At 45.2% G+C, this 14,611-nt stretch overlaps 1 protein-coding gene across 2 annotated transcripts in view; it reads left to right on the forward strand.

Moving 5' to 3' along the window:
- Positions 1-14,611, forward strand: part of MCPH1 (microcephalin 1) — a 527,088-nt gene that overhangs the window by 55,053 nt on the left and 457,424 nt on the right. For both annotated transcript variants that reach the window (XM_077487779.1, XM_077487778.1), the window contains exon 6: positions 10,542-10,673. In XM_077487779.1, coding sequence (XP_077343905.1) covers positions 10,542-10,673 — 132 coding nt within the window. The remainder of the gene's footprint in view (positions 1-10,541; positions 10,674-14,611) is intronic.

Raw genomic sequence — 14,611 nt, forward strand, 5'->3', positions numbered from 1 at the left:
CGGTGTCACAATTGACACCTTTCAGGGGGGAGGGGGGTGGAGATACCTGTCAAAGACGACAGGTATTTTCACCCACTTCCGGACATAGACTCCCACGGGAGTCTACGCCACGGGAGTCTACGCCCTGCCGCGCTGTCTGCTGGGACACACACGGGTCCCAGTGACAGCGCGGAGATTTCCTATTGCGCGTCGCGGCTCGCGCATGCGCAGTTGGGAACCGGGAAGTGAAGCCGATTCGTTTCACTTCCTGATTCCCTCACCTAGAATGGCGGCGGCAGCAGCCGAGGCACGAGCGGTCGATCGGCCTCGGCTGCCGGCATCGCTGGAACCCGGGACAGGTGAGTGTCCATTTATTAAAAGTCAGCAGCTGTAGTATTTATAGCTGCTGGCTTTTAATAATTTTTTTTGGGCGGAATCCCTCTTTAAGAAGAGAAGTTAAAGTGGCTGTAAACCCTTACAGACCACTTTTTACTACAGGTAAGCCTAATTAGGCTTACCTGTAGCTAACCTGGATATCTCCTAAACCTGAACAGTTTAGGAGATAACCCCTATATCAGCATGTGCCAACATCATCAGCACATGTGCACTGAAGCAACGGCTGTTTCTTCAGCTGGTGTGTCGTTACCAGCGGCTCCCGTGCATGCGCGGGCGTGACGTCATCATGGCTCCGGCCAATCGCAGCTCTGGAGCCTGCGTTACCAGAAAGTAACTCCGGGAGCAATGTCGCTGGCAGGAGCTGTGGACGGGACCGCTATGGAGCTTTGATCTAAGGTGAGTATTTCATAATGAGCTAGTATGCATACTAGCTCATTATGCCTTTGTCTTGCAGGTTTTTTTTTTTTTTTGGTGGGTTTATAACCACTTTCATGGATTCCATATTCTGGTGCCCTACTGCATTATGTATGGCTTATCATCAATAATAGCACAGAGGTATTATTTCTATAATATAATAACCACTATATAACTACACTCTCCGGCCACTTTATTAGGTACTCCTTGCTTGATTCAACAATGTGGAATGTTGGAAATATTCCTCAGATTTTGGTCCATATTGACATGATAGCATCACGCAGATTTGTTGACTGCACAGTATAGGTATTTGCACACATATCGGTACTCGTGCAAATGCACCAATACCTGAAACCGATACTTTCAGGCTCGGTTTTTTTGAACTGTCAGTGGGGATGAACCAATGTTCCTCTGTTTAACCCCTACTTGACCCTTAATTTAATCTAATCAGCCTTAATTAACTCCCTATTCTGCTCCATTTAATATTTTCTTTTCTTTTTTTTTTTTTGTTCACTTCCATTTTATAAACGATCAACAATTTTAAAACTTTTTTTTTTGGTTTGCTTTGTTAGTGAATATTTTCACACATATATATTAACATATATTTACACATTTCACATTTAAAAAGCGCAAAATTAAAAAAACAATCAATTTATTTAATTTGTAAATGACTTTTCAATGCTTTGTACCATTGCTGACAGCTGAAGTGTAAACAAAACGGTTGTGGTAGGTATCGATAATTGGTATTGGCGAGTACTAAATAAAAAAAGTATCGGTGCTCGTAAAAAAAAATGCTTTCGGTGCATCCCTAGTGCACAGCCATGATGTGAATCTCCCGTTCCACCACATGCCAAAGGTGCTGTATTGGATTGGGATCTGGTGACTGTGGAGGCCTTCGGAGTACAGTGAACTCATTGTCAACTTCAAGAAACCAGTTAAAGATGATTTGAGCTTTGTGACATGGTGCATTATTGCTGGAAGTAGAGATGGTGTTACCACCGCTCCAGGTAGGTCTGCTGAAACAAAAAGGTTTTTCCTCCAGGAAATGAAGAGCCCCAGGTGTCGGCTAATGCATGTAGCAAATCAAGGTGAGTAGAAAATTCTGGACAGCCACACTCCAAATGAAATTTCTCGTGCATTTATTAGAACATCAGGATCGCACTGTACATGTCACAACAAAGTAATACAGAACCAAAAAACAGCTGATGTGTTTCACACTAAACATAGTGCTTCCTCATAGCTAATGATCACTAAAAATGCTAACAAATATATACTATTTGTGATAAAACATGTGACTAAATGATTGATTAATTAGTTGATTGGCTAACTCACTGGCTGAAAAAATCAGTCCTGCCAGATGATACCAATCTTGTTAGGTCTCAGCACATGTTGCAGAACCATCAATCCCAAACTAAACCAAATTGTGATCATACAATATGCAAGCACAAATCTATAGTATCTGTGCACAAATAATTAGTAAAAAGATATATATATATATATATATATATATATATATATATATATATATATATATATATATAAAAACAGTGAGTAGCAATGAAAAAAGTGAAGTAGTAATATATTGAAAAATATATGTATACAAATGAATGGTGTGAAATAGTGAAAAACATCTATGTGAATACGTAAAAGTAAAAATTTAGCTAATACTTCCTGTACTGGCAAGAGTGAGATTTCTTATATTGGTTTAACTTGAGTTTGATGACATCACACTTGATTCCTTTTCTTTTATTGGTAATTGTCCCCTAGACTCTTCACGGGAGGCCCCCGAATAGGCACCTAATTTTTCGTTATACCTAACATATTAAGTTTAGTAGATCTTAGTCAATAGATTAAATGATCAATTTACATAAGAACAATACACTTCTTAGGTATTAGAGAGCAGGACACTGTAGTCATAAGGGATGGACATGGTCAGCAACAATACTCAGGTAGGCCGTGGCATTTAAATGATGCTTAAATGTTACTAAGGGCCCAAAGTGTGCCAAGAAAATATCCCCCACACCATTACATCAACGGCTTGAACCGTTTATACAAGGCCAGATGGATCCATGCTTTCATTTTGTTTACCCCAAATTCTGACCCTCACATCTGAATGTCACAGCTGAAATGGAGACTCCTCAGACAAGACGTTTTTCCAATCTTCTATTGTCCAATTTTGGTGAGCCTGTGCGAACTGTAGCCTCAGTTTCCTGTTAGCTGCCAGAAGTGGCACCCATTGGGGTCTTCTGCTGCTGTAGCCCAACTGCTTCAAGGTTTGATGTGTTGTGTATTCAGAGATGGTATTCTGCATACCTTGGTTGTAATGAGTGGTTATTTGAGTTACTATTGTCATTCTATCATCTCAAACCAATCTGCCCGTTTTTTTGGCATTTTCGTCCACACAACTGCCACTCACTGGATATTTTCGCCTTTTTCGAACTATTCTCTGTGATCCCTAGAGGTGGTTGTGCGTGAAAATCCCAGTAGATACGTTTTGAAAATACTCAGACCAGCCCGTCTGGCAAAAGCAACCATGCCACGTTCAAAGACACTTAAAGTGGGAGTAAACTCACTGAAATTATTATTTTTTCAGACCTGTAAGGGAAAAGGTGTAATGAGCTAGTATGCACCGCATACTAGCTCATTATGAAATACTTACCTTAGAACGAGGCGCCGGTATCTCACCCGATGCATGTCTTCCGAATATCGTGGCTCCGGCGCTGTGAGCAGCGATTAACGTCACTCCCGTGCGTGGGAGATTTCTTTCCGGCAGGGTCCGGCGTCTGCCGGGCTTTCAGCCAAGAATCTCCTGTGCGGATGCGCCACTGCAGTCAGTGGCTCATTGCGAGGGGAATATCTCCTAAACCGTACAGGTTTAGGAGATATTTTTTTTTACCTACAGGTAAGCCTTATTATAGGCTTACCTGTAGGTAAAAGTAAAAAAAAAAACAATACAACCGCTTTAAATCCCCTTTCTTCATTTTTTGATGCTCAGTTTGAACTTTGTCAAGTCGTCTTCACTACATCTAGATGCCCAAATGCATTGAGTTGCTGCCATGTGGTTGGCTGATTAGCAATTTGTGTTATCAAGCAATTGAACAGGTGTACCTAAAGTGTCTGGTGAGTGTATAAGAGCGAGTAGTGTAACGCTCAGAAAATTTAGTTGTCAGACACACATTCTAAACTTTGTGAAAGGAGCACTGTTATTATAGGATAAAAATAGATTATTCTCTTGCCTGGTCATTACGTATCGAGATGAGTAAGTAAACATGCCCCACTGTCTTAAAATATAGTTGGTCATACACATTAAAATACATTAATATAATTAAAGAAATAAAAAAAAAAAGTGTGTGTGTCCCAGAAAACAATGGGGCAATTCACAAAGCTCTGTGTGACTCGCGCATGGGCAGTAGGAAACTGGCATTGAAGCCGCAAGGCTCCACTACCTGTTTCCCTTAGTTAGGATGGAGGCGCCGGCAGCCGATCCGATGGATAGATCGGCCTCGGGGCGGCCGACATCGCGGGTTCGTTGGACAGGTAAGTGTCCTTATTAAAAGTCAGCAGCTATAGACACTGTTAAAAAAATTAGAGTTACGCTTACCGGTAACGTCTTTTCCAGTAGTCTTTCAGGACAGCCACTATGAGAGATAGACTCCTCCTCTTCCTCTGGAAACACTGCGCCAGCCCATAAATTCTTACTTCCCCTGCCGGACCTCAGTTTATATCGAGATTACCTCCGGCCAGCTGGGGAGACACAAGAACACATTAATAACATATTTATCAAATACCATTATCTTGCTGCGCTCTGGTCTTTTGTAAGACTCCCCCCAAATTACGGGTGGGAACTAGGGCTGTCCTGAAAGACTACTGGAAAAGACGTTACCGGTAAGCGTAACTCTAATTTTCCCTAATCGTCTTTCAGGACAGCCGCTATGAGAGGATAAACGAGCACTTACCAGTTAGGGTGGGACTACAGCTTGCAAAACCTTTTGCCCAAAGGTCTGCTCACCTGCCGACACCAGATCCACTCTGTAGTGTTTTACGAAAGTGGAATAGCTGGACCATGTTGCTGCTCTGCAAATCTGCTCTGGCATTGCTCCCGCTCTTTCTGCCTGGGAGGCTGCCATAGCTCTAGTGGAGTGTGCTTTAATACCCACTGGGATTTCTTTCCCTGCAACTGAATAAGCCTGCTCGATGGCTACTCTGAGCCATCTAGCAATAGTGCGTCGGGACGCTTTACAACCTTTTCTGGCCCTGGAAAACAAAACAAATAAGGAATCTGACCTTCTAAATGTCTTGGTCAGTTCCAGATAGTGTAGGATACATCTCCTAACATCCAAATAATGAAATTTTAGTTCCTTCTCACCGGAGGGATTGGGACAAAAAGAGGGCAAAACAATTTCCTGGCTTCTATGAAAGCTGGATGCCACTTTCGGCAAAAAGGCCGGATCGGTCTTTAAAACTGTCCGGTCCGGAAAAATAACGCAAAAGGGAGCCCTGACTGATAAGGGCTCCATCTCACTGACCCTCCTGGCAGTTGTTACTGCTACCAGAAACACTGTCTTCAGAGTAAGCTCTCTCAGAAAACACTCCTTTAAAGGCTCAAAGGGGGGTCCAGTTAAGCTCTGTAAAACTAAAGATAAATCCCATCTGGGAAAGGACAGACCCTGGACCGTTCTCTGTCTGGACAGGGCCCTAAAGAACCTGACTACCCATGGGTTGGCAGCCAAATGATCTTCCAAATAAACACTGAGGGCTGATACTTGACCCCTGAGGGTACTAATGGATAAGCCTTTATCTGCCCCACATTGTAAAAATTCCAAAACTGGGGAGGAGCTCCGTACTGGGAAAGAGCTCTCTGCGCACCACTTGTTCAAACGTAACCAGACCTTTTCATAGATCTGGCGAGTTTCCTTCTTCCTACTGTCCAGGAGGGTAGAAACTAGTCTCTCTGAAAATCCTTTAGATTTTAATAAACCTTACTCAGGAGCCAGGCCGCTAACTTCCACTGGCGTACTCGTGGGCAGAGGACTGGCCCTTGAGAGAGGAGATCGTCCCGAGGGGGCAAGAGTAGGGGAGGTTCTACCGCCAACTGCTTTACCATGCTCTTTTGGGCCAATGTGGAGCCACCAGAATCAGAGATGTGCTTTCCATTTGAAACTTTCTCAGAACTGCTGGCAACAACGCTGGAGGTGGGAAGGCATAGCAAGTTCTGAAGTGCCAATTCTGGTTCAAGGCGTCCACGCCTAAGGCTCCCTCAACCCCTTTTTAGGGAGAAAAAACAGGGGGTTTTTGCATTGTTTTTGGACGCGAACAGGTCCACCTCTGGAGACCCCCATCTCTTTATTATGAGATTGAAGACCTCCTGGTTGAGAACCCAATCGCCCTCCCTCAGCCTCTTTCGGCTGAGAAAGTCTGCTACCACGTTTTTCTCTCCCCTCAGGAAAACTGCTGAGAGCGAAAGGGTGTAGGTTTTGGCCCAGGACAGGATCTCTGTCGCTAAAGACAACAGGGCTCCGCTTCTCGTGCCACCCTGCTTGTTTAAATAGGCCACTACGGAAGAGTTGTCCGACCGCACCTGAATGTGGTGACCCCGGAGCTCTTTTTTGAAGAATCTGAGGGCTAGTCCCACTGCCCTTAATTCTTTCCAGTTGGACGATCGAGTCGCCTCGCCGTCCTCCCAAGTGCCCTGGGCTAGAAGGGAACCCAAATGTGCCCCCCAACCTTTTCCACTTGCATCTGTGGTCACTACCCGAGAAACCGGGATGAGCCACAGACGCCCCTGCGACAGATTCGTCATTTTCCTCCACCACCAGAGGGATCTCTTTACCTGGTGTGGAATATATACTAGGGTGTCTAGAGCCTCCTGACTGTGGTCCCACACCCCTAGGATGAAGGTCTGTAGGGGACGAAAATGTAGCCCTGCCCACTGCACTGCTGGGAGGGTAGATGTAAGGAGACCCAATACTGACATCAGAACCCTTATGGAAACCAGCTGGTTGCTCTGAAGAGAGGCCACCGCTCTGTCCAGCTTTTGTACCTTTTCTCTTGGTAGAAAAACTCTCAACAGTGTTGAGTCCAACAGGAAACCTAGATAGGAGATCTGTTGTGAGGGGATCAGGCTGGACTTTTCAAAGTTCAGAAGCCACCCCAGGTCTGTAAGGACCCCTTTGGTTAGATCGAGATCCTTGACCAACTGTGTTGGGGATGCTGCAAATAAAAGCAGGTCGCCCAGGTAGGCTATTATACTTATCCCCTGGAGCCGAAGAAAGGCCATGGCTTCTGCCAGGACCTTGGTAAAAATGCGGGGTGCAGAGGATAGCCCGAATGGCAGGGCCTGAAACTGAAAATGTACTGTTTCTCCCCCTAAATCTATGGCAAGGCGTAGAAACTTCTGCGAGGCCTCCGCTATAGGGATGTGTAAATACGCGTCCCTTAGGTCCAGAGATACCATGAAACAGTTGCGGGGCAGAAGAGCCCTTACTGAAAAGATCGACTCCATACGGAATCTTTTGTATGTCACTGAAGCATTCAGGGGCTTTAAGTTCAGAATCAATCTGAACTTTCCTGAGGGTTTTTTCACTACGAATATGTGAGAATAAAACCCCCTTCCCTCTTCTGCTTTTGGGACCCTGAGAATAACATCCTGATTCTCCAATTCCCTCAGAGCTTCTAGCAAGGCCTCGGCCTTTACCATGCACCTGGGTAGATGCGTGACAAGGAGCCTTTGAGGGGGTGGTCTTAAGAATTCCAAGAGGCCCCTTCTTATTACCCCTAAAATAAATTGATTGGGGGATATTGTCTCCCACTGTGGTAGAAAGGCCCCCAGTCTTCCTCCCACTGTAGCTGGAATGTCACTGGGTTTTACGGGGCTAGACAGGAGGGCGAAAAATCGCCCCTCCTCTGCCCCTGCCTTTGGGGCCAGGTTTTCTTTTTCCCCTCTGGTTTAGGGGTTTCCCTACGCCCTTGCGGACGAAACCCATTTTTAGTTTGTACGGGGTTTTTCCGTTTAAGAGGAAAGGATTTTTTCCTGTCCGCTGTCCGGTCTAGAACAGTCTCTAGCCCTGGGCCAAAAAAGAGGTCCCCCGTCAGGGGTATCCCACATAGTTTTATCTTGGAGGCATTATCCCCTGGCCATGTTTTTAACCAGAGGGCCCTTCTGGCCGAATTGGCTAGAGCCGCCGTTCTGCCCGACATGCGGACGGACTCAGCAGAGGCATCTGCTATGTAAGTGATCCCTCGCAGCATAGTAGGGAAGGATGACAGAATGGTTTCCTTATCTGTGCCTGCCTCAATATGTTGTTGGATCTGTGAGAGCCAGTGCTCTAAATTGCGAGCCACAACTGTAACTGCCATTTCAGGCTTTAGATTGCCGATAGCCGAGTCCCACGTTTTTTTAAGCAGAGAGTCAATCCTTTTGTCCATGACATCTGCCAAGGCCCCCATGTCTTCAAACGCCAAATCTGTGTGTCTGGAGACCTGGGAGAAAGCGGCATCCAATTTGGGATTTTTATTCCAAAGGCATGCCGGGTCCTCTGAAAATGGGAACCTTCTTTTGAGGGATCTAGATGAAAAGGGTTTTCTCTCCGGATCCTGCCACTCCTTTTTAACTGTTTCCATTAAAACTTTGTGCACTGGAAACACCCTTCTTTTTGGTTCCCCCAAACCTGAATACATTTGGTCATGCAGGGTTAGGGGCTTTTTATCCGTCTGGATACCGAGGGTTGCATAAATTGCCTTTAAGAGGTCCTCTACCTCATCAAGGGATAATTTTTATATCTGGAGGCTTTCCTGGACCCCCGTCCTGGTCCTCCCCCTCTGAACCCTCCTGGGAATTGGAAGAGGAACTGTCTGGAAGTTCCCTACCTGTCCCTGAAGGGCCTGCAACCTCTGTCCCCCCTGTACTAGCAGGTTGGACCGGAGCAGAACTCTGTGCTAGAGGTGGGGTTGTATCCTGGGGAGATGGACCCGTGGGAAGCTGAAATTTTTCAAAAAGGGACCTAAAAGAAGAGAAGGTGGACGAGAGCTCTTTGACTGGAGCTTCTAGTCCTGACTCCTGTTCAGATTCCCTTTCCCTAACGAGGGAGTCAATACAGCCTTTGCACAACACTTTGGTCCAAGATTCCCCTAAAATGTCCCTACAGGAGGCACACTTCTTTTTAGAGCTATGCGTAGACCTAGTTTTTTCCGTAGCTTTCTAAAAAAAAAAAAAAGGAAAAAAGAAAAAACAGAAAAAGACAAAGTCAATCCAAAGCTCGGGATACAACCCTGGGAGTGCACTAGACCCTTTTTTTTTAAAAAGATGTAATCTGAGCCTCCCCTCCCCCCTGGCCACCCAGGGGGTCTGCCCCCCCCATGATAGAACCATACATTGGGGTGGGGGGATCCTAGATAGAGAGTACCCCTCCCCAGGGTGCTCTTACCTTAGGAATGCTGGAGATAGAGTCTGTTGTTTGAGCCTCAGCTTCCGACATGACTGCAGGTGGCTGCTTACTACAGAGTTCCACGCTGCCTGTGCGTGTTCCGAACTCATCTCCAGCATGTGCCCGGCCCTCCTATCAACTCCACGACCCGGAACCGGAAGTCGATCGTATTCGAGGTCAAGTCTTCGTTTCCGCCGGATACGACGTCGCCCGTCGTTCGGCCCGCTCGGTTCAAAGAAAAAAAGGGGCGGACTGTACCCTTGTACAGGGAAATCTTTCGAGCGGCTTGCCAGCTGCATCCCTGTAGACGCGATAGGAGTCCCCCACGACCTGAAGCCGCGCTCGACTCGGAAGGGGTGGTAGTACCTGGTGAGGTAAGTAAACCGTTCGACCCGCCCGACATGCGGACGGTGGTTTCGAACGGTTTGAACCCAGCTTTCTCCAAACGAAGCCCCTGCTTCTTTCAACCGGGTTCTTTAACGAAAAAATGGCCACAGCCTCCCCGACTGATCGGCCTGGTTCCTTGCACAGTGTCTCCCCGCCGGAGGAAACGCTAATAACTGAGGTCCGGCAGGGGAAGTAAGAATTTATGGGCTGGCGCAGTGTTTCCAGAAGAAGAGGAGGAGTCTATCTCTCATAGTGGCTGTCCTGAAAGACGATTAGGGAAAAATGTATTTGCCGGAACGCCCCTTTAAGATTTTTCACCAGTCCTGCAGGCTGAATGAGAGAAATCACTCAATTACCCCATCCACACTAAACGGTGTGAAAGGGTGACCCTGCAGCAATTTACTATTGTATTCTGACAGCCTGATCTCATGACTGTCATAAAACCTAAACAGTGGCTGCATCTGGTTGGATGCAGGCATTGTTTCCATCCCACTTCTTTGCCAAAACTCGATTGAAAAATTTACTTATGTGAACATGGGCGGTAATGACAGGTTTGTCCAAGGAACAAAATTTGGAAAATTCGGGAATGGGACGAGATTGGATCCGTGCATGGCCAGCTTAAGCTGTAACACGAGAGTCATTGGTTCCAAGATGTTTTATTTGACTGCAATTAGTGATAAATTCCAAGTAACCGTATTCAGTACTAAGTTGTAGAAGATCTAAAATGATTTTCAACTTGTAAGCCTCAATCGATTACAGCTGTTATTTAACACTAATAACGTAAAATAGCCGTATAGAAATCATTTTTGAACCATTTACTTTTATGTAATTGTTTTTTCTCCTCCATTGTAACTCTACCCTTATGCTGTCATATTACAGAATTTCAAGCTAGCAGTGTTTATTTTCATATGTGACAAAAGAGTGATGTTCTTCCTTCCACAGATGTCCCCACTTTGTCTTTTGATGACGAAGGGTTATTATTTAGCCCAGTGGCCGTTATTGCAGATCGGTGTAATGCAATGGAAAGAAGATTACAGGAAATGAAAAAAGGAAGGCAAAATTTGTCTCCAACAGGTACAGGAAATAAAGGTCATCTTTATAAGATTTAATAAACCAGACACTACTTTTTTACATTTTGTTTTAAAAAGGAGCCCTCTGTAAACAGAGTCTGTCTTTTGTAAACTCACTATGTTCCTTTTGAAGTTGGATATATCAGTAGAATAGATAAAGGTGTGCAGCATGTTTTCTAGAGTAGTGTTTAACCACTTACAGACTGTCCGTGGTCGTTATGTCAGCTGTTTGAAGATGAGTATCGTTATGGCAGCAGATAGCTTCTATAACCCCGGTATCCTCTTCTTGAGCGGGCGATCTGCTTTCAGATAAAAGTGGCCTCTGCAGCACATTTGCCGCAAGATCACTTTTACTGAGGGAGGGAGAGGGCCCCCCGATGCGCTCCGGTGGTCTTCTGCGTACTCTGGTGTTGCCGATGGCAGCAGAGACTATCTGCCTGGAGCCAAGTGAGGGGAAGATGGCCCCCACGTGGCTCCATAGCATTGAAGGGTGGAAGCAACTTCAAACGTCACTTCTGCCCAATGCTCTTAAAGGAGAATTTTTTATATATTTTTTTGCATTTTAGTGTAAATATGACATGACATCTTTTTGATCTCATATTTAAGAGGCCCTGTCATGATTTTTTTATTACAAGGGATATTTACATTCCTTGTAATAGGAATAAAAGTAACCCAATTTTTGTTTTTTTGTTTTCAAAGACCGTTTAAAAATAAAGTAAAATGAATAAGAAAAACAAAAAAAAACTTGAAAGCGCCCTGTCCCGCCGAGCTCGCGCGCAGAAGCAAAAGCATACGTGAGTCACACCCGCATATGAAAACAGTCAAACCACACATGTGAGGTATCACCACGATCATTCTTGATTCTAGCTCTAGAGCTCCTCTTGTAATGCAAAACATGCAACCTGTAGACATTTTTAAACATAGTCTATGGAGATTTTTAAGGGTAAAAGTTTGACGCCATTCCACAAGCGGGCGCAATTTTGAAACATGACATGTTGGGTAAAACTTTACTCGGCGTAACGTTATCTTTCACAATTTTTCCCTCAAAATGTTTTCAATACTTTATCCAATGGAGAGAGACTTTTATAAGAAATGGAGAATTCCAACAATTTATGCTGCTAGAGCCTCTGTAAATAAAAACCTGACTTGTCCAGTTGACAATGCTCATATGCTAAAGGATCCAACAGATAAGAATTTAGAGTACCTTTGCAAGAACTACTTCACTCGCAGGTTCAGACGTTCAACCTGCGCTGGCAGCAATCAGAGTATCTCAGTCCTTAATGGATCAGTTTACAGATATACTCAGTTATTTCTGATCAGCAGGCCCAGGATTTGACCGGTATATCAGAAGCATTGTGTTTCACAGTAGACGCTATGAAAGATTCGATTCTCCAGACCTCGCGGCTTATGCTAGGGCTGGTACATGTACATAGAATCCTATGGTTGAAAAATTGGTTAACCGAAGCGACATGCAAAAAGCTCTTGGCCAGTTTCCCTTTTCATGGTGAATGGTTGTTTCGGAGACAATCTGTATAAGTATATCCAAAGAATTTCTTCTTCAGTGCCGGGGCAGCTGTCTCCAGGCAGTCACGACTGCCTCCACCGTCCGATTCAACAAGTAAACATCAGAGTCAGTCCCAGGGCCAAAAGAGCACCTGGGGGAGGAAACCCACAAAACAAAATACTAAAGACTCCTTATGAAGGGACGCCCCCGCTCGCTCGAGTGGGGGGAAGGCTTCTACAGTTTTCAAGAGTCTGGCAGGGACAATGTCAAGACAGATGGGTGGCTTCCTCAATTTCTCTAGGTTGCAAACTAGAGTTCTGCGAGTTCTCATCTCCTTGTTTTCTCAGATCAAACATTCCCAGAGATCCAATGAAAAAGAAGTATCTCTTTCTAGCTCTGTATCATCTCTTTTCTCAAGGAGTGATACCGGAGGTCCCTTTGGAAGAGTGAGGTTTGGGCTTTTATTCAAACCTGACCACAGTTCCAAAACCAAACTGGGTATGTCGGACCCATTTTAGATCTCAAACATCTAAACCAGTTTTTAAATATCCGTTCCTTTCACATGTAGTCAGTCCGATCTGTAGTCTTCATCCTACAAGGGGGAGAACTTCTGGCGTCATCAAGGATGCTTATCTCCATGTGTCGATTTTCCCCGCTCATCAGAAATTTCTACGCTTTGAGGTAGAAAATCTTAATTTTCAGTTTGTAGCTCTACCTGCTGGGTCTGGCTACTGCACCTTGAGTGTTTACAAAGGTCCTGGCTACTCTTTTGGCCAGGTTAAGGGCCAAAGGTATAACAATCTAGCCTACTTAGATCTACTCTTGATCAATCGGTAGGCCGCTTAAACCAAACTTTGGTCACCCCAGTCAACTACCGTATATACTCGAGTATAGGTCGATCCGAATATAAGCCGAGGTCCCTAATTTACCACAAAAAAACTGGGAAAACGTATTGACTCGTGTATAAGCCGAGGGTGAGACATGCGTCCATCCCTGTGTCCATCCCTGTGTCCCGTCCATCCCTGTGTCCCGTCCATCCCTGTGTCCCGTCCATCCCTGTGTCCCGTCCATCCCTGTGTCCCGTCCATCCCTGTGTCCCGTCCATCCCTGTGTCCCGTCCATCCCTGTGTCCCGTCCATCCCTGTGTCCCGTCCATCCCTGTGTCCCGTCCATCCCTGTGTCCCATCCATCCCTGTGTCCATCGCAGCCTACCTGTCTCTTTGCCTTCTGCAGCCTCTGTGTGCCATGCCGAGCCGTGCAATGCCATGCCGAGCCGTGCCGTGCAATGCCATGCCGAGCCATGCCGCACTTCTCCTCCTGGTCTGACAGACGGCGGCCATTCCACTGTTCAAAAGCCGCGCCTCCGTCTGTGATAGGCGGAACACTGAATTTCCCAGCAGTCAGTGTTCCGCCTATCACGGACATCCTCTCATCCTCGTCCATAGTATGAGAATGAGCGGATGTCCATGATAGGCGGAACACTGACTGCTGGGAAATTGAGTGTTCCGCCTATCACAGACAGGGAGGCGCGGCTTTTGAATAGTGGAATGGCCGCCGTCTGTCTGCACGACACGCTGATCGTGTAGGCAGACAGCGGTGACTCGAGTATAAGCCGAGGGGGGCACTTTCAGCCTAAAAAAAGAGGCTGAAAATCTCGGCTTATACTCGAGTATATACGGTACCTGGAAGACCCTAGGTTGGATTCTTAACCTAGAGAAATCCTCCTTAAACCATCAAGGAGATTGCAGTTCTTGGGGCTGATCATAGATACAGCTCAGAAGAGGGTGTTTCTGTCCCAGGAAAGGATCAGTTCCATAAAAGTACTGATCCAGGTGAATCCTTCTATTCGACTTTGCATAAAATTGTTGGCAAAGTTGGTGGCTTCTTTCGAGACTGTTAAGTGCAGTTTCATTCAAGACTGCTACAAAACCGTATCCTGTCTACTTGGAACAAGAAGGTCCGAGCTCTGGACTTGCCAATGCATTTATCCCCCAATGTGTGTCAGAGCCTCTTTTAGTGGTATTTGGTCACCTCTGGGATTTTTATTTTTTGCAATATAAATGAAAAAAGACCGAAAATGTTGGAAAAAAATATTTTCTACTTTTTGTTATAAAACAAAATCCAATAAACTCAAATTTTAGTCATACACTGAGGCAGGAATGTATTCAGCCACATGTATTGGGTAAAATATAAGTAAGAGTAAGAACATAGTAAGAACTGAGAATGTAATAAAGTAAAACAAATAGTAAGTTTCTTGGACAAGTCCTTCCTTGGGTCACCTGTGGATAAGATAATATCATATCATATACTGATCCAAATATGTGTGCGTATTACCTAAGTAGCTGCTTCCACTTTTTATTCTGTGTTGTACTTTGTTGTCATTAAGCACGGAGCCCACAATTGTTGTTCATGAAGGTATTGGGTTTTGTTGTGATCAG

Source organism: Lithobates pipiens, unplaced genomic scaffold, assembly GCF_037356315.1.
Source record: "Lithobates pipiens isolate NorthernLeopardFrog02 unplaced genomic scaffold, aLitPip1_a1.2 Scaffold_18, whole genome shotgun sequence".
NCBI classification, from domain to species: domain Eukaryota; kingdom Metazoa; phylum Chordata; class Amphibia; order Anura; family Ranidae; genus Lithobates; species Lithobates pipiens.